General features: G+C 43.4%; 1 protein-coding gene across 4 annotated transcripts in view; it reads left to right on the plus strand.

Annotated features, from left to right (window-relative positions):
* The window catches only part of MTHFD1L (methylenetetrahydrofolate dehydrogenase (NADP+ dependent) 1 like), a 242,891-nt gene that overhangs the window by 167,324 nt on the left and 54,776 nt on the right, over positions 1-20,791 (plus strand). For all 4 annotated transcript variants that reach the window (XM_054490722.2, XM_054490723.2, XM_063667111.1 and 1 more), the window contains exons 25-26: positions 7,534-7,641; positions 10,001-10,153. In XM_054490722.2, the coding sequence (XP_054346697.2) occupies positions 7,534-7,641; positions 10,001-10,153 (261 nt within the window). The remainder of the gene's footprint in view (positions 1-7,533; positions 7,642-10,000; positions 10,154-20,791) is intronic.

Consider the following 20,791-nt stretch of genomic DNA (forward strand, 5'->3'; position numbering starts at 1 on the left):
AACGCGCCACCACTCCCAGCTAATTTTTGTATTTTTAAAATAGAGATGGGGTTTCACCATGTTGGCCAGGATGGTCTCGATCTCTTGACCTCATGATCCACCCACCTTGGCCTCCCAAAGTGCTGGGATTACAGGTGTGAGCCACCGCAGCAGGCCTCCTGTCCTTTCTTTAATGCACTATTCCAGCTCTTTTTTTATGTCTTGCCAGCTTTTGCTGATTTTCATGCCTCCCTCTGCAACCTGTGATCTCTTGACTTTAATAGTAATGTTTATACAGAGTCTTGACTGCACACTCTCTTCTGTCATCGTTGTTTATTGTGTCTCATTGTCCCCAATCCATCAGAAGTTCTTGGTACACAAAGTCCCTGAAGCTGTATGAACAATGCCCTGACGTCTTGAAAGGACTTGCCATAGGTGGTTATTTGATCACTTAGCAGATGCCTGTGAGATCCTACTTTCTGCAGGCCACTCTCCAAGGCACAATGTGGCAAGTAAATATATTAGTCAATATTTACAGAACCAAGAGAAAGCCAGCAATGATTAATGCATAAACAGTCATAAATGGGCCATTTTATTTGTTTATAAAAGCTATCATTTACCACAGAGAAGTACAAGTGAATATCAAGTTCAGATCAAGACCTTTGGACTGAGCTTAGCTTTTTTTTTTTTTTCTTTAAAGAAATCAAGCAGATTAACCATAGGAAGTTCCTTGCCTGCTAACACAACATAAATAGATTGCATGCAAGGGGAAGGACCTTATCAGGGCAGATTTTAGTATTTACACTAAACCCAAAAGATATATTAACTGAGATATTTTTATTTCCTTAATTGTACTTGTGAGTGAAAAAAATTGTAGCAGGAGTCCCAAGAGCACTTTGGCGATGAGCTTTCGAGCTGTGAGTTGAAGCACTTTATTCAGCATGTGGCTGCAGGGTTGTAGCTCAGGTTGTAGACAGTGCATTCTCTTCAGGTCCCAGGAAACAGTGTCATACCTGTGGAAGCCACCAGAATGCACCTTCATCTTCTCCAGTGGTGGCGAGGTTGAGGCCAAGCATCAGAAGTGCCGAGTGCTGGGAAACTGTGGGACTGGATAGATAGCAGTGCCTGCTGGGAGGCACACAGCCCTGGCAGTGAGGTTGAGGCAGGGAAGCAGGGCCGCCCAGTTGGGATTCATTCGTACTACTGGCCCCTCACAGTACTGTCATGTGTGGGTGGTCACGCTTGTCCTACAGGAAGTATACCACAACTACTCATCTCACACAGTCAGCCTGGCACCTCCTTGGAATTCCCAAAACACTTTCCAATAAACATTGGAAAGGAAGAAAGTTTAGTTGTTAACCAAAAAATGTATGTTGCCTTATGCCCAAAAGCATTGAAAGCAGGGACTCAAGCAGGTCCTCGTGTAGCCCTGTTCATAGCAGCATTGTTCCCAGTAGCTGAAAGGTGGGAACCCCCTTGTCTGTCAGCAGGGATCAGCTAAATATGGCACACACATACTATGGAACGTTATTCAGCCTTGGGAAGGACACCTTCTATCACACGGATGAACCTTGAGGACATTATGCTAAATGAAATACGCCAGACACGGAAGGACAGATACTGCTTGATTCCGCTTGTAGGGGCCTGCAGAGCCGTCAGATTCATAGACAGGAAGTAGAATGGTGGTTGTCAGGGGCCAAGGGGAGGGGCATGGAAAGTTGCTGCTTAATGAGTAGAGTTTCAGTTTTGCTAAATACAGAGAGTTCTGGAGGTTGGTTGCCCAACACCATAAATGAACTTAACGCTACTGAACTGTACACTTAGAAATAGTTAAAATGGTAAATTAGGCCAGGCATGGTAGCTTGCGGCTGTAATCCCAGCACTTTGGAAGTCCGAGGCAGGCAGATCACTTGAGCCTGGGAGTTCAAGACCAGCCTGGACAACATAGCAAGACCCCATCTCTACAAAAATTTTAGAAATTAGCTGGTGGCTTACACCTGTAGTTGTAGCTACGCAGTATGTGAGGTAGGAGGATCACTTGAGCTCAGGAGGTTGAGGCTGCAGTGAGCCGTTTTCACATCACTGAACTCCAGAATGAGACCCTGGGTCACAAAAAAAGAAAAGAAGATGGTAAATTACATGTTATGTGTATTTTACCAAAATTAAAGTTCTTAAAAATGTGTATTTTAGGCCAGACACAGTGGCTCAGACCTGAAATCCCGGCACTTTGGGAGGCCGAGGCAGGCAGATCACCTGAGGTCAGGAGTTCAAGACCAGTCTGGCCAGCATGGTGAAACCCCATCTCTACTAAAAATACAAAAATTAGCCAGGCGTGGTGGCGGGAGCCTGTAATCCCAGCTGCTCGGGAGGCTGAGGCAGAAAGAATTGCTTGACCTGGAAGGCAGAGATTACAGTGAGCTGAGATCATGCCACTACACTACCAGCCTGGGTAACAGAGTGAGACTCTGTCTCAAATAAATAAATAAATAATATATATATACATATTAGATAGATAGATAGATAGATAGATAGATTTCTTACAAAACATTTTCATGTTTAAAAATAACAAATCAGGCCGGGCACAGTGGCTCACGCCTATAATCCCCGGACTTTGGGAGGCCGAGGCGAGCAGATCACCTGAGGTCACGAGTTTGAGACCAGCCTGACCAACATGGTGAAACCCCGTCTCTACTAAAAATACAAAATTAGCCAGACGTGGTGTCACATGCCTGTAATCCCAGCTACTTGGGAGGCTGAGGCAGGAGAATCGCTTGAACCCAGGAGGCAGAGGTTGCAGTCAGCCAAGATCTCGCCATTCCACTCCAGCCTGGGTGACAGAGTGAGTCTCTGTATAAAAAAAAAAAAATTTTTAATAACAAATCAGCCACCCACTCGCATCAATTTATTCACTAGTCATTCAATTGCTATTACTTTGCTCCCATGTGAGTTTTTTAAATTATTAACAGAAAAATCACACTCTTTATTTTTGAATTATGTTCTAGAGTTCAGTAAACAATGCATTCTGTTGATTAAATGTGTTATGAGTAACAGTATCTTGTTTTGCTGTACTCCAAGCAAAATGTAATTCTTTCAGTCCTCCCTACCGTTCTCACTCCATAATAATATTACTTAAGGTTTGTATAGCATGCCATTTACAACGTGCTTGCGTTTTACACTGACTCAACGTGTGCAGTACAGTGAAGTATAGTGAAGTATTCACATCCTCATCTTAGAAATGAGGAAACAAGTTCAGGGAGGTTACATGATTTAACCACACATAAGGAGGGGCTGCGTTCTCTCTGAGCCCTCCTACCTCACACAGCCACCAAGCTTCTTTGTGCAGAGCCCGTGGAAGGTTGGAGTGGCCACGCTGGGGTAGGTGCAGGCCAGAGACTGGATGCAACAGGAACATTGGCTGCTTCCTGGAACCACTGTTCTACTGCCCGGGAACACACCCTTCTGAGAGCTGACTTCTGACAAAACATGGTCCTTGGGCTTGCCCTGCGGCTTCTTTCCTGCAAGAAGTATCTTCCAGCATCCTACCAACTTTTATTTCTTAAAAAAGGTTGCTCCTTGCCAGGCATTGGTTGACCAGCAGAGGAGCTCGCGTTAGTTTCAGTACAGTGTTGGGAGCAAGCACTTGAGTGCCCAGCAACATAGGCTGCTCATGATATAAGATTCATGGAAAAAGTCTTCTCCGCTGTTACCTGCAGCATATCAACACCTGAATTTTCTTATCATCTTGTGTGACTATTGAACCACAGGGAACCCAAGCTTAGTCAATAGGAAATATAGAAATATTCATTGGTTCAACTGTATATTGAGGGACTTGTATATATTCCAGGGGCTGTATCATATCTTGCCTCTAGGTAAATAAGAGATGGTCCTGAGCCTCAAAGAGTTTATCAGCCATTCTTTATTCTTCAGCTAATATGAACATTGAATCTTTTACATTAGAAGTTGCCCATGTAGGGCACCCCTGTAATCCCAGCAACCTGGGAGGTCAATGCAGGAAAATCACTTGAGGCCGGGAGTTTGAGACCAGCCTGGGCAACATGGTGAGACCTCATCTCTACCAAAAATAAATTTTAAATAAAGTTACCCTTAAATTTCTTTCTCTAACCCAGCCTCAACTTTGCACTCTGGCAGTAACTCTTTGTACAACATTCCTGGCACCATATTCAGCTTATACAGAACCCTCCAGGCAAGGACAGGTCACTGCTAAGTGAGAGAGCTCTGGTTATTATAGTTCTTCCTTAAACACTGCACTCAAAACGACTTCGTTCTAACGTTTGTCCCTTGGTTCACATTCTGCCCTCCTTTCGATTTTTCGTATGGCATGGCCCTCCAAGAGATTTCAGTGGCAGTGTGGTGCTGCCAAGTCTGTGTGACTGTTCACACACTCGGGCTGCATTCACACACCCCAAGATTGCATGAGCTTTTGCTGGCAGCCACTCACAGTCAGGCCCCAGTGAATCCCTGTCCTCTGGAGCCGCAAGCAGGAGCGCCCCAAGGGCATCTAGATGTCAAAGAAGAGGATGCTCACATGTGCCTAAGGGTCATCCATGAAGGCTTCGTGGAGGAGGTGGCCTTTGGGATAGATCTTAGAAAGCTCAGAGAGTTTTAACAAAGATTGGTCCTTGAAGATTACTAATCTTTTGACTTTATAAATATTTGCATATATCTTCTTCCAGTCTGTCTCTTATTTTTTGACCTTATTTATAATGTCTTCTTAAAACAAGTTTTAAATTTTGCTGTAGTGAAATCTATATATCATTTCCTTTAGGGTTATTCTATTGTTACCTCATTTAAGAAATCCTTCTCTACTTCAGAATAATAGAGTTCCCACTGTTGTCTTCCAATATGTAGAGTTATAATTTTCAAGTTTATGCCTTTGTTCCATATTGGGTTTATTTGGAGGCCTGGTATGTGGTAGGAATCTAATTTTATTTCTCTCCAGCCAAAAGTCAGATGGTAGTCAGCCTTTCTCTGTTGATTTGTGTCACCTCTGTTATATACTATCCTGCACATGCTGAGATGTCTTTGTGGGTTCTTTCTTCTTTTCCATTGATTAATTTGTCTATACTTGTGCCAGTACCCATGGAATTTATTAGCATAGTTTTGTGATATGATTGATAGCTAGTAGAAAATCCTCTTTCTTTGTTCTTTTGGTTTTGTTTTATTTTTAAAGTTGTCTGACTATTTATGCCATTACCCCGTGTTAGTTCACTCTCGAGGTGCTATAAAGGAATCCCTGAGACTGGTTAATGGATAAAGAAAAGTAGTTTATTTTGGCTCATGGTTCTGAAGGCCATGCAAGCATGGCACCAACATCTGCTGGGCTTCTGGTGAGGGCCTCAGGAAGCTTCCACTCAGGGCAGAAGGTGAAGGGGGAGCCAGTGCATCACATGGCAAGAGCGGGAGCAAGAGATGGGGTGGGAGGTGCCAACAAGCAGATCTCCTGAGAACTCAGAGTGAGAACTCACTCATTATCATGAGGAGAGCACCAAACCATTCATGAGGGATCCGCCCCCATGATCCAAACACATCCCACCGGGCCCCACCTCCAACATTGAGGATTACATTTCACCACGAGATTTGGAGGGGACCACCGTCCAAACCACATCAACCCTTTATTGTAAGTTTTAGAACTAATTGGCCAAGTAACCAAAAATGAGCTTGGGATTTTTATTGGACTTGCATTGAACTGAGTAAGTTTCAGAGAAGTGACGTCTGTACGGTATTAAGTCTCCTCATCCATGAGCAAACTATTTTTCCTCCATTGACTCAGACTCTTTTTATGTCCCTCAGTGAAAGGTTATAAGGCTTGCACCTTCATTTCTTTTTATTTGTTAGAATATTCAATATTTATGTTCCAGACCACAGAACACCTCTACAGTAATAAAAACTGTAGTAATGAAAAACACATTTTAAAGCAGTTTGGGGTTCTATCAGGGTTGGGAGGGGAAGAGTGCTAGCTTTTATTTATTTTCTCTTGGGTAACTCTTGTATCAATAGTATTTCATACAAATGTAACACTAGCTGTTGCCAAGCAAAGTCCTTGAGGCACATCACGGGAGACTTCTGCCCCTTGGTTGACATCTGTTCCATCAGCATTTGGTTCAGCAGTTGTTCACCAAACAGTAAATCCACTAATTGCATCATGCATACACTTTCTTTTTTTTTTTTTTTTGAGACAGTCTTGCTCTGTCACCCAGGCTTGAAGTGCAGTGGCGCGATCTTGGCTCACTGCAACCTCTATCTCCCAGGGTCAAGCGATTCTCCTGCCTCAGCCTCCTGAGTAGCTGGGATTACAGACGTGAGCTGCCACACCCTGCTGATTTTTGTACTTTTAGCAGAGACGGGGTTTCACCATGTTGGCCACGCTGATCTTGAACACCTGACCCCAAGTGATCCGCCCACCTCAGCCTCCCAAAGTGCTGGGATTACAGGTGTGAGCCACTGCACCTGGCCACATATGCATCTTTACCCACAGAAGGATTCTAGATAATTTTGCCAAATGTGTTTCTTAAATTTAGACTTACTTTATCTGTGGAATATTCCTTTCCTAATGAATCATTCTTGTTTCTGAAGATCCCTTGCCATATGCTACCAATAGTCTGTGTCCTGGTTTTCCATCTAACATTATGGAAATCTTCTCCTCCAACACACTTATTTGCCTGTATCTAGTCTTCTCACATTTCTTCCATGCCACATGACTTCTCATAATTTGCTAAAGTGACAGTAGGTTCAACCTCTGATTTTCCAATATAGTGTTTGATCACATCAGCATTTATGTTAAAATCTCAATCCATTACTGCTCATGAAAAAATACTTGTTTTTAATACTATGAACCCATATTCAGACCCACTTAAAAACCAGCACTCACAATTTCGTCCCATCATAATATATGATTATTTGAAAAATAGTAAACAGGCCAGGCGTGATGGCTCATGCCTGTAATCCCAGTACTTTGGGAGGCCGAGGTGGACAGTTTGCTTGAGCCCAGGAGTTCAAGACCAGCCTGGGCAACGTGGTGAAACCCAGTCTCTACAAAAAATGCAAAAAAAAAAAAAAAAAAAAAAAATTAGCTTTGAGTCATGGTGCACCCCTGTAGTCCCAGCTACTCAGGAGGCTGAGATGGGAGGATCACTTGAGCCTGGGAGGTTGAGGCTGCAGTGGGCTGAGATTGTGCCACTGCGCAACAGAGTGATACTGTCTTTAAAAAAAAAAAAAAAAGAAATTATAGTAAACTACATTTTTTTTAATGCTACAATGGATAAAAATGGTTACAACCAGATAAGCAGCCTCTAAATTGCCTGAACACCTAAGGCTTATTTGCTAGTTGACATCTAATCTATTTCTGACACTGAAAATTTCAGTGCTTTAGGGTGCTAAAAGGAAAAAAGAGGGTTTGCTAGAAATCCTGCAGTTGCTGAGGGGGTACCCTGATAAGAGAATTTTAAGCAGTTACAGAAAATCTCACTAAACTTTTTAAAAAATCTTTAACCAGATTAAACTTATACAATTTTGTTGTAATTTGTGTTTCTCCAGCTTCCAATTGTGGACAAGATAAGGACCATTGCCCAGGCTGTCTATGGAGCCAAAGATATCGAACTCTCTCCTGAGGCACAAGCCAAAATAGATCGTTACACTCAACAGGTAAAAGTTGTACTTTTAGGGGAAAAGAAAAAATTCACCTTAGGCTATCAGAATACTCAGCTTGACTTGAGGATTTGTACATGTCTCACCAGCTAACCTTTGCTTCATCTATTTTATGGTTAACAAAGGTGAAATAGCCTCGGGTAGAGTGTAGACTGTATTTAGAGCTTTATGGTGAGGCATATATCCTCTGATCCATGCATCATTTACTTCTGTGACTATAAATGTGTCTAATATGGGTGGTATCCCTGTTTGTAGGTGATGTGTGATCTTTCATCCCTCCCACTCAGCCCAGAATGTTGAAACTATCCTTTGGAGTATAGCTGCGGAGTCAGATTTAGATGAATTGCAATGCTTCCTCTTCCTTACAGGCCTCTTACTACCTTAAAAATGCTAGCATGGTGCCGGGGTAGGCAGATAGGAGTGCAGCCTATAAAGATGGGAATGTTTGCTGTTCTTCTTATGCAAGCGGTTCATTGGCTTTTTACTGAGTTTGTCCGCTGAGGTTGAAGGCTCCATCGTCTTCTACCTCTAGCCACTGACAAAGGCAAGTAGGCAAACAGCTGGGAAGGTGGCTGTGATCTGACGGCATGCGTCACCATCTAGTCCAGTGACAGTCATGATCAATCAACTCCACTACAGGAGGCTCAGCCACCTTCACCAAAAGGAACGTATGCCTCAAGTGTCCTTCCTACTTTGGTGTAGTCAGATGGATAAAAGTCAGAACACTTTAAGGGCCTGCTGGCTAAAGAACTTCATGATGGGTAGCGTTGACCTTTTCTTTAAAAAAAATCTCCAACTCCTTATTCTTTTTTGTAAACCCAGTTGAAATTTTGTTAAATGCTACCATTGCCAGCCAGGGTATTTGTTCTCCTAGGTTTGGTAAAATAGTCAGCAACTCAGAAAGTTCTAAATTCTTAGAATTTTCCCTGTATGTTCTTGGCTTATCCTTTACAAAAAGGATTCCCAAGCACTGCTCTGTGCACAGGCATTGTGGTGAAATTTTCATTCATGTGCAATGAACCAAGTAAAATAAGGTCATTCTTATGAGGTTGGTTTGGTTTTTTTTTTCCCATGAGTTTTTAATAATGATATTTAAGACTATCATTTATTCTAATATTAAGTCTTTTCTCCTTTCAGTGTTAAAATGTTATTTCTTTTATGAAGTAATCTGGTAACAGTATATGGCATATTGGTTGGTCTTTGTTTCTTTTTAATATGCCTACTGACAAAATTTTTACATTAGCAAACCTGTATTAGTTCATAGAAATTACTTCAGTATTTAACCATGTCTGAAATTCAAAATTCTGGGACCATTTCTGAAAGGCAGTTGTGATTGTCGCTCAGCAAAATTCTTATCAGTATAGAAGAGTGGAGATTTCAAAAAGAAATGGCCCCAAGTCCAAGTCCTCCCTGAGTTGATAAGACTCTGAGATCTTCCAAATAGTTTTAGGCTAAGTCTTATGAAAATTTGACTAAAGATTTCATTCCCTTTATCTCTATCAAGGAAATATTCCTTAAAAGTGGTGTCAACCGGGCACGGTCCTCACATCTGTAATCCCAGCACTTTGTGGGGTCAAGGCAGAGGATCAGTTGAAGCCAGGAGTTTGAGACCACTCTGGGCAACATAGCAAAACCTCCATCTCTATTTTTATTTTTTTTTAAAGTTAGTGTCAAGTATGTGGTTGCAATGAATTAGCAAAGCCTCTAAAGGAACACTATGTGCCATTTAATCAGAACCAGGCTTCGAGGACACTGTGCTTTTTGTGAGACACCACATGTGACTTCCTGCTCTTTCACCTTTGGAACTCTGGGTCAGACATAGACTTTGGTCCTTAAAAACAAGAAGCTTAAATAGTGACCTCATCTTAGTTCTTATAATGTAATCGCAGATCAAATAGCCATGATTCATAAACCAACACAAAGGAACCCTTTGCTTCCTGACCGACTCCAGAATGAGTGAACAACATGACTAAGAGCCTCGTCGCAGAGCCTTTCTCCAGACTACCTTGCTGGGTCCCGGATATTAATAGTCTTGGAAAGTGGTTTCTACAGCTGCTGCTTTGCCTGAAAATAGCCATGCTTTCCCCAAACATGCACATAACACTGCCTTCTCTTAAAGAGAGCCTCCAAAATAAACAATAGTCACCCTTGACCTGCTGAACAGTCATCACATGGAGATGAGTTTTTATCCTCACCTTCTTGCTTCTTCAATGAACAACTAGTAACAAGCAGCTCCTGCGTGTGCCTCGATCTGAGCCGGCATACCATTGCTGCCGAGACTGTATAAAGTGCAAATTGAAAAACACAGGAGACTAACATCTATATGAGTGAACACATTTTCTTTCCTTTCTCACAGGGTTTTGGAAATTTGCCCATCTGCATGGCAAAGACCCACCTTTCTCTGTCTCACCAACCTGACAAAAAAGGTGTGCCAAGGGACTTCATCTTACCTATCAGTGACGTCCGGGCCAGCATAGGCGCTGGGTTCATTTACCCTTTGGTCGGAACGGTGAGTGAGTCACATTTTCCAAAAACCCTCCCCATTCTGCAGTACCGTCGTGCCTCAAATCGTTATGCTCCACCCGCTCTTTAAAAATCATGGATTAGGGAAAATTGGGAGTAATTAATAGTACAGTATTCGCTATTTTTCTAAACAGTGTGTCTCACCTACTTTTGCCATTGTGGTTTGGGTTTTTCTTTTTTTAGATCATGTGTTCAGGATCCTTAGAGTCATAATACTAATTTCCTTCCTAAGGCAAGTAAGAACATCACTTGGGAGAATTCAGTCTGTTATTTAAATGGTAGAATAGCTTAAGACAGTGGTTGTCAACCTTTATCACACACAGCACCCAAAATGATGTAATCACAGTGGGGTTGACTGCTCACACCAGACAGGATCTGCCCAGTCACCTCAAGGGCTGGGGAAAGCAGTCCTCACCCTCTCTCACTTCCCCAGCACGTCAGGTGGGAAGTTCTGGCTTAGGAAATAACTGAATCATATGAGTTCTCATTTTTGATGTTGTTGTGATAGGATCATGTTGCTATTGGATGATTATTCTGTTATTTTGTGTTGTCTATGGGGGTAAAGGAGATGAGCAGAGAAATAAAAGCTTATCAAAGTGCTTAAAATCCATGAAGATGGGCTTCATTTGGTATAGCTACACAGTGATAGCCTTCCGTTGGTACCATAAGTGGCCTAAATTTGACTTCTTATCTTTGGGAGTGCTCCTAAATTTGGTTTAGAACAAAAAAGAATTCTTACAACCTGGCAGATCCCATGGCAAGCAAAGAAAAAAATATTCTAACCCATCATTATCATCATCATTAGTGCAAAGTGATCTGAGCTTAGAGAGCATATATTATAATAATTTTTGATAATAAACCATGTTGCTTTATTGTGCCAACGAGCAATAGATAGACAAAAAGTGCAGAATCTGGCCTTGATATTTACATACTTCATCTAATATTGGACACAATGTTTTTTCAATCAGCATTTTTTGAATTCTTCCTGCATGTGAGGCATAGAGATTTTAAGATGAGCAGGTGTGAGATGCATGGGTTTGAATAGCACAGAGGTATCTGGAGAGCATTGTGTTGGTATTTTGAATGCCCTCAGAGCCCAGGGGGGTAACAGCTCATTATGCCTGGGATAGAACTTACCCGGGATGTGGAAGAAGAGGGAATTCTTCAAAAAGAGCTCAGCCTCTGAACTGGCAAAACAGTGAGTTTTGACTCAAAGGCGCCAAAGTACTAATACATGACATCCTCTTCTGGGGTGATCCGATGTGGCTGGAGTTGGATGACGTGGGGAGGCTGGGGATGGGAATGGGAATGGGATAGCAGGACAGGGTCACATGGCCAAGGATCTTGAAGACCATCTCATGGAACTTGAATCTGATCTCTACACATTGAGGAGCCATGGTGGGGTGGGTTTTTTTGTTTGTTTCTTGGTTTTTTGTTTTTTTGCTTTTTTGTTTTTAAATAAGGAGGAGAAGAATGTGGTCTGATGTGTATTTTAGAAAAATAGCTCTGGCAGCAATGTGGAGAATGTTTAGTGAAAAGAGAACCAGGCCCAGAGAGGTAGGTTAATTCAGCTGGGGCCAGAGGCAATCAAGGTCTGCACTTTGGCCACAGAAGTAGATACAGAGAGAGTGGGGGTGAATTGCAGATGTACTCTAAAAGTATCCTCCTACTGTGGGGGCCAGGGGAAGGGACCGTTCTAGCGTGGTGACTCTGGCTGGTGATGCCATCGGTCCTGGAAAGGACACGGGAGAAGGCAGATTGGCAGAGCCAGAAATGAGCCTGGCTTGAACAGAGAGAGCTTGGAGGGTTAATAGGATCTAAGGAACAGTCTGTGTCTCCACTGGAAATACAGACACAGTGCTCCAAAGAAAGAGGCAGGAAGGTCGCCCTGGTGGGTTTAAGGATATGGGTGAAGGCAGTCGTTAAACAAGAGACACAGGGATAGCTGGAAATCAATGAGAAGACAGTGAAGGAAGACACCCCTGAAACACCCACGTTAACGCAGCCGACTCCTAGCAGGGGTGCCTTCCAGGAGGCGGGAAGGAAGGAGCAGCAGCATGGCAGAGAACGTCCAGAAAAATCCCACAGACACCGCTGGTAGCAGTGTTGACACAGGGAGAAGGGTCCAGATGAAATGGGTTCTGAATGACATTTTCAGGTCTACAGTTCAGATCAGTGGTTGCCGGGAGTTGGGGGAGGGGAAGCGTTTGACTGCAGAGGGGCAGGAGGGAACTTTTTGGGATAATGCAAATACCCTATGTTTTGACGTGGTAGTGATTCCATGGCTATCTACATTCTTCCAGACTCATAGACCTATTCACGTGTGTTACCCAGGCTGGACTCAAACTCCTGGGCTCAAGCAATCCTCCTACCTCAGCCTCCCAAGTAGCTGCGACTACAGGCTCGTGCCACTGTGCCGGGCCTGTGTATAATTTAATTACATCTCAGTTAACAAAAATGGGTACTGAAGAGCTTGCTTTATATTCCTTAGAATGGCCTCAGTCGGCCGGGCGCGGTGGCTCATGCCTGTAATCCCAGCACTTTGGGAGGCTGAGGCGGGCAGATCACAACGTCAGGAGTTCGAGACCTGCCTGGCCAAAATGGTGAAACCCCATCTCTACTAAAAATACAAAAATTTGCCGGGCGGGGTGGTGGGCACCTATAATCCCAGCTGCTCGGGAGGCTGAGGCAGGAGAATCGCTTGAACCCGGTAGGCAGAGGTTGTAGTAAGCCAATATTGCGCCACTGCACTTCAGCCTGGGTGACAGAGCAAGACTTCATCTCTAAATACATACATATGTACACACATACATACATACATACATACATACATACTACATACATAGAATGGCCTCAGTGATGGCCACTTTACTCCTGAGCTTTAGTTGGTGAAGGCCTTGGCTTAGGGATAAGAGGGCGGCTGGACGGTGCAGGCCCAGAGAGACTGGACCATCAGGGGAGATGAGGGGTGACGGAGGTACCCAAACAGAGCATGAAATGGTAGAGTAGCTGAGAAGGTTAGCCTCGGTCACTATCTGTCCTGTCCTACCATCTGCAGACTCTAAACCCCGCAGTAGTTCACCCAACAGATTCATTCACTCGGCCAGTGCTGCATAAGGTACTCAGCTCGGGGCTACAGGGAGCCCCAACCTAAAGAAGCTTTCTCTGCTTCAGGTAGTTTACAGCTGGTAGACGCAGTGAATTAGCAAAGAAAATAGTTTGGTATAAAAATTGTGCATTTAACTGAAACCTTAATTCACTTCTGAGCATTTAGTAGCCATTAAATAAAAACCAGGGCCCGCACAGTGGCTCACACTTACAATCCGAGCACTTTTGGAAGCCGAGGTAGAAGGATTGCTTCAGGCCAGGAGTTCGAGACCAGCCTGGGCAACATAGCCAGACTTTGTCTCTACTTAAACAAAAACTAGCCAGGAGTCATGGCACGCACCTGGAGTCCCAGCTACTCAGGAGGCTGAAATGGGAGGATTACTTGAGCCCAGGAGTTTGAGGCTACAGTGAGCTATGATCATATCATTGCACTCCAGCCTGGGAGATAGAGTGAGATCCCTGTCTCTAAAAAAATGAAATAAAATAATAAAAAACACAATATAATTTAAAATCTTTGGAGTCACTAAACAAATACACAATGTGAATCTCCTCCCACTCCAGCTAACGCCACCATATCCAACACCAGGTAAAGACCAAAGCCGTTCTGGAAAATCAGAATCTGTTGCCATGGCTCATGCCTGGACACCAGGCTGTCTGCTCCTGACGTCACTCTTTGACTTATGACTTGTTAGAAAATGAATGTGTGGAATGGCCCTGGAGGGCCGCTGCAGCTCCCTGGTTTCCTGAAGTGAGCCTTCTGTGTCATTATCTGGTCTTCTCAGCCCTCAGCCGAGTTCCTCCTGTGGCCACACGCAGGGTCGCAGTGAGTGTCAGTGCACAGTGATGAAATCTCCTGGAACAATCGGGTGTGGGGTATGAGGAAGGGAATGGTGCCTGACTACAGAAGTTCCTGGAGGTCAGGAAACTCTCACTGGAGGTGGTGGCCCTAGAGGGCTGCTTTCTATGACAGAGCAGGAAGCTGCATGTGTAGTGGGACACACGCACCAGAGGGGCCAGGATCTCCTAATAAGGACTGGTATTTATTTTTCCTTGACCCCATTCTGGGCCTTGCCACAGTCTGCTGAAATGCCTTGAACATTCATCACCCGTGTGGGAGACAGGATAGTAATTTCCTGCTGAGATGACTGAGGGGACGGGGAATGGGGACACCAGGGGGACTGGCTCCTGCAGGTGGGAAAATTCTAGCAAAATGAATCACTCTTCTGCTTAGTCACCCAATGTGCGCTTATTAGAGTGCTGCTGAAATACATATTCATCTATCCACTCCAGAAAGATAGTCCAAACTGAGACCTCAGGATCAGAAAGGCTCCCATTCTCCTGCAGGGTTCATTCATTTACTCAGTGAATTATTAAATGCCTACAGCACGCAGGGCCATCAGCCCCACAGCTATGAGAAAGATTCAGTCCTTCCCTCACAGGCCTTATGATAGACTCCAGTAAATAAAACCATACAGGCACAGGATGTGGCGGGCTTTATAACAAAGGCAGAAAGCCCCTCTTGTTGTGTCCTCAAGGGAGGCAGAGAAGCTCCCCTCTGGCTCTAGTTGGAGAATCCCAACCCAAGCAAGTCCATCCTTGAACAATAAACATCTCCAGCATTGCTGGCTTTGGAAGACCCCATGGTGAGATGCTGGAGCTTTTTTCCGCTCCAGATTTCACTTTCTAAATATTTACTTTTACTTTCCATGTTCACTTATAGGCCAGATTTTTTTTTCTACCATTGAATTATTTCATCATGTTCTATTAATTATTGCTTTAATTGGCATTGGTGACCACAAATAGTAATAAATACTATTAACTGGTGTAACAGCTTCACTAGTCTATTTCACCACCCCATGCTGTAGTAACTGAAGCCCCCAGCACAAGCGTTCCCAGCTCGTGGACACCTAAGACCTTTGAGGTCATTCTTACATGCATTGCTAGTGTTTTCCATATTCCTCGATGGTAGCCAATTTTTCCTTCCTAAAATAACTTTCTTCATTCCTAGTAAGCTTCATACGTATTTTATGTATTCTTCCCTCTTTTTTATGACATGATACATATTATTGAAAGCTAGGAAATAATACAAGATTCTTGAGCGACATAATACCACTTAGTACATCCTTTTGTAAGAAATAGTTTTTCTAATACAAAACTTTGATATGGGAAGAAACGAGCAAGTTGTTTTTTAAGGTTTTCCAACCCTATATTCTACTACAAATTACCCTGTTATGGTATGCTTCCAAAATTCTTTCAAGGATTATGGTTTATAGAGTTCAATAAACCTAATAGTTTATAAAACTTCTCAAAAAATAATCTCATGCCAAAAATAATTTAGTAGTAGGTGGTCTTTGTCTTGTGGTCACATTGTTTTGATATTGTCTTTAAGTTTCTATAATTTATAAGGGCTGTTTAATCAGATGGCATAAATTTCATGACAAAAATACTAATATGTAAGCAAAGTATATGAAACAATATTATTGAGAAGTAAATTACATTCCATGTAGAAAAAGACTAGAAAGGCAACACCAAAACCTTAAATTAGACAGTGATATTATGAGTAGCTTTTTTTCTTCTCTTTTTCCATATAGATCAAATTACTACATTGGACGTATATCACTTTTATAACATGAAAATACAGTAAATAGGGCGATGATAAACTGCAAGTGCTTGGGGAGAATGCTTAACTCAGGCCAGTTGCAAGAGAGTGAGAACACACACGCAGCCTGTGGGAGCGGGCTCCATGCCATCACCTGGCCGGTCCTGGCTGTGTTGCTGTGTTTTCGCACCTCAAAAGTTGAGACAGCGAAGAAAGGCCATAAGAGCTAGAACATTTCCATAAGAAGTGTATTCAGTATGATTTGTCTAGCTCTGACTAATGTGTGCAAACCCCAGATTCCACTAAGCAAATGCAAGATTGTTTTTCCCTGTTAATTTGTTCCTGGGCCCTTCTTATTTACTGTGTTCGGGGTTGGAGAGGGGATGATTGACTTCTTTCTTCTCACAGTGTTTTCTCTTTTTTTTTTTTTTTTTTTTGAGACAGAGTATTGCTCTGTCGCCCAGGCTGGAGTGCAGTAGCATGATCTCGGCTCACTGCAACCTCCGCCTTCCAGGTTCAAATGATACTCCTGCCTCAGCCTCCCAAGTAGCTGGGACTACAGGTACATGCCACCACATCTGGCTCATTTTTTGTATTTTTCAAAGAGACTGGGGTCTCACCATGTTGGCCAGGCTGGTCTCAAACTCCTGACCTCAAGTAAGCCACTGCGCCCAGCCATCTCTCACAGTGTTTTTTAAAACAACAATGCGTTTTCACAACAGTTGGCCTGGAGAGGTGTCCGACCAAGTTGGAATTCATAGCAGATATCCATTGGAAGTTAATTTTTGGTGTATTTGACTGTTTTCCATTGACTTCGCATTGAGGCAGTGAGAGAGACTTGAAGAACTTAGAATATGAACCCTTTTGTCACTGGCAAACATGGGACATAGAGGCATGTCTTGACAGCAATTTATGGCAACACTCTGGGCTGGAATCTAGGGGTTAGGCAGCCTGGCCAGTTTCGTATATTAGATAGCCAGGCCATCGTCAGAGTCAGTTTGAGGGTTTAGTGGAAAGCCTGAATAAAAGGAGAAGTTAAACATTTAAGAAAAGGGTCAAGCTTTAAAACTGGAATTGGGTTTTCAAATTTAATGAGTAAAAAGAAACCCCAAAACTGGAATTGTAATTGTGGAGAAATACAACTGATAATATTTGGAATATCATCTACAAGGAATGAAACTATCCAGAAGCATTTAGATGGTAGTCAGTGCCATGTGGGGTATCTCTGGGGGCAGGGTGGCTCCTGGCACTGTAGAGAAAGACCATTGGTGCTTCCCTCTCCCAATCGGAGGAAAGGGATACACTGTGGAGATCCCAGCAGCTTAGGGCCTGCCCCCATGTGGTTATCTCTGTGCTGTTTCCTTCCGTCTGTCTTCCTGTAACTCCTTCACTTTGGCCCCTGTGCCCTTTCTGGGCAGAGGGTGACAGGAGGCACCGCATGGGTACATTCTTTTTTTTTTTTTTTTTTTTTTTGAGACAGAGTCTCACTCTGTCACCTGGGCTGGAGTGCAATGGCGCGATCTCGGCTCACCGCAACCTCCATCTCTGGGGTTCAAGTGATTCTCCTGCCTCAGCCTCCCGAGTAGCTGGGAATACAGGCGGCCGCCACTACGCTTCGCTAATTTTTTGTATTTTTAGTAGAGACGGCGTTTCACCATGTTGTTCAGGCTGGTCTCAAACTCCTGACTTCATGATTCACCCGCCTCAGCCTTCCAAAGTGCTGGAATTACAGGCGTGAGCCACCGCGCCCGGCCAACTACATGCTTTTTTCCTCCTGTCGGGATTGGCCTGGGCTGTACCTATCTCATGGTGGAAGCCTACCCAGGGACCAGGCCCTAGAAGACCAGCAGTTTATTTGACTGGGTTGGCCTTTGTCCCCACTCCCTGTGACCTGGCCCTGCCACATCTTTACCCAGGTGCACCACTGACATCATCACTCGGCTGGACTCTGGAAAGCAGGAAACTGCTGGAGCGTGTTTGGGGCATCAGTGATGTCACCCGCTACGAATGCCGGGTGGGGTTACTGGACTGAGGGCCATGAAAAAAGAAAGCTGCGGCCCCGCCCCGTGGACTCACTGCCATTCTGTTCTTTCTCACGTTTCAGTTCAGCGCGGTTTGTTTTCCGTCCCCCTCCCTCTACTGTAAAAGTATGTACTCAGTGTTTCGTTTCCTGCTGGATCTGATTCAGGTCAGTGATGAAGGTATTTGCGAACTCAGTGGGGAGGTGTTTCCTCCCCTTTGTACCAGCCCTACTTAGGGATGCACGGTTGGTTATACACTTGCTTCACTCGGTTAGGCATGGAGGAGAATTCATTCAGACCTCATAGGTTTAAATCAGATGCATGACCCTTAACACTTTCCAGAGATTTACGACCAGTTACAGTGAGACAATTAAACATTCACCCCCTAAGCTGCACTTGGAGATGCGTAAGCAGTAATGTAGTCATGCGCTCCCCATGATGTGAGAGCGTGCAGAACGCCACTCCCCCCAGCAGGTCCGCCAGGACCTCCGCAGGGAGCATCTTGCCTGCAAAGTCACCCATCCCTTTTTCCCCCTCTCTCCACTTTCCCTACTTTTCCACTCCCACACCCACAAATAAACAAAGAAACCTTGAGCTTATTTTACAAAAGTCTTTGAAATGGCCCTCGTCTCTCCGATGCTCCTGGGCCCTGGTTTGGCCCCATCTGTGCAATCTCTCTGATGAGTGTGAAATAAGCCAGGTTTGGCTCATGCTCTGCCCGTGAGCTTGCCCTCCCCATGAGCCTGCCCTCTCCATCTGGCCTCACTTTGTTTGTGTCCCTGTGTCCTTTGTCTCCGATCCTGGGATCCTGGTGGTTTCCTCCTCCCCGCACAGCATGGGTCCTTTTCCCCAGGTCCTTTTCTTCCCTATCTCTACATCAGAATTTCCTGCTTTCTCCCAAATATGCGTTTCCCTGGCCCAGGCATCCACTGCTTCCTCTCATCGTGAGGTCCTTGCCGCAGGCTGCTGATGGTGTTGTGGCCATGCCTTCCTCCACAACCCAGGGAAAGCTACATGTGTGTCTGTCCCATAGGGAAAGAGTCATCCCTGTCTCCTCAGTGTGGCGTGTTCAGGAGGAAGGAAAGTAACCAGCGTCGTTCTCAATTTCCAGAAACTGTTTATCATATTGACAAGAAGAAGAAAGCTTTGTGACTCATGAGAATGTTTTCCTCTCTGGTACATAAGGTTATCTAGGTCCAATCCATTTGTGTAGAGGATCTTCTCTCCCCTAGTGTGATGTACACTTATTTTTAGCACAAGTATAAAAGTACTTTAAATGAAATCAGCCTCAGCCAGGGAAATATGCTGAGTAATAATGTTGCCAGGTACTGTACCACTGAGTTGTTTGTAATTCACTGCTATTAATCCCTGTGTGTTAGTTCTGACTTTTTACTCTTTGCATACATAGAAAAATGGTGTTTCTCTTCAGAGTCAAGGAGGGAAAAAAAGAAAAGATAAAAGATGCTTATAACACTTTTGTGTCCACCCCTAAAATCAGAAAATCAGCATATTGATCTATTATTTTTTCTAGGTATTGATGAGATATTGACTCATATACTTTCATACAACTGGTTATATATATATATATATATATATATATACATAGACTCATTTTTCTTCCACTTTCATCTACAGCCTACTTGTTTTCTTCCCCCTATTTTTCGTTTGGATTCATAGCATAAATTGACAACAAAGATACATCTCAATTTAGAGCTTCCAAAAGGCACCCATAAAAGTATCTGGTGCTCATGGAATTTCTCTTTCTTCATGTCTCTTAGTTACACTTTTCTCTTATTACACTTTTCTATCCCAGCCGTGGCTAAGAGGCGTATAGTCAGAAGCAGCTAAGCAATGTATGCAAGGGAAATAAAATGAACACAAACCAAGATACCGGTTTTGTAAATTAGATAGCCAGGCCACCCTCAGAATCAGTTTGAGGGTTTAGTGGGAAGCCTGAATAAAAAGAGAAGATAAACTTTTAAGAAAAGGGTCAAGCTTTAAAACTGGAATTGGGTTTTCGAATTTAATGAGTAAAAAGAAACCCCAAAACTGGAATTGTAATTGTGGAGAAATATAACTAATAATATCTGGAACTCGCGGCAGTTTACAGGCTTAACTATGTATGTGTCCCTTAAATTATCCACCCGCAGATATCAGATTACAGTAAGTCCTCACTTGATGTCATTGATAGGTTCTTGGAAACTACCACTTTAAGCAAAAGGACATGATGCATATGAAACCAGTTTTCCCATAGTCTAATTGATAGGAAAAAGAGTTGAGTTATGAAGCCACACAGTACCTCATTTGGCTTAAAGTCAGTGTTTCCAAGAACCTATCCACAATGTTAGGTAAGGACTTACTGTAAATGAAAATATTTGCAGTAAATTGCTTTTGAGAGAATTGGTTATCACACTCTTCTCTGGGTATCATTGAAAATTCAGAATGTTTAATTACATCAGGCTATACTCACTGGTATAAAATCAGGGAGCAAGTATAAAGTAGGTGTAGGGAAATAATTTATGTTGGATTAAATGATCCAATGAAGGAATTTTATTAAGCCCCTAGAAGTCCCAGAATGAAAATGTATAACTGCATGACTAACCCCTCTAAGAATTTGCTGGGGTTTCTGCATTAAGTATGCTTCCCAGACCATTTGTAATGAAGGTACCGTGATCTGTTAAGGAAGAGACCTACAGCTGGGAACATAAAGAGCCAATTCCATCCAGGACCTCAGTCTCCTGTTTGACTCATTCCAACCCCAAGAATATGTTGTAGAGTGTAGGACTCATGAAAGTTACCTACTGTGCTTCCCTGTACCTTCCATCATCCAGTTCCCAGACGTATCTGTGTTTCTTCTCTGAATGCATAGTTACTTGGGATCCCATGCTGTATTAGT

The sequence above is a fragment of the Pongo pygmaeus genome, chromosome 5 (genome assembly GCF_028885625.2).
Source record: "Pongo pygmaeus isolate AG05252 chromosome 5, NHGRI_mPonPyg2-v2.0_pri, whole genome shotgun sequence".
Taxonomy (NCBI): domain Eukaryota; kingdom Metazoa; phylum Chordata; class Mammalia; order Primates; family Hominidae; genus Pongo; species Pongo pygmaeus.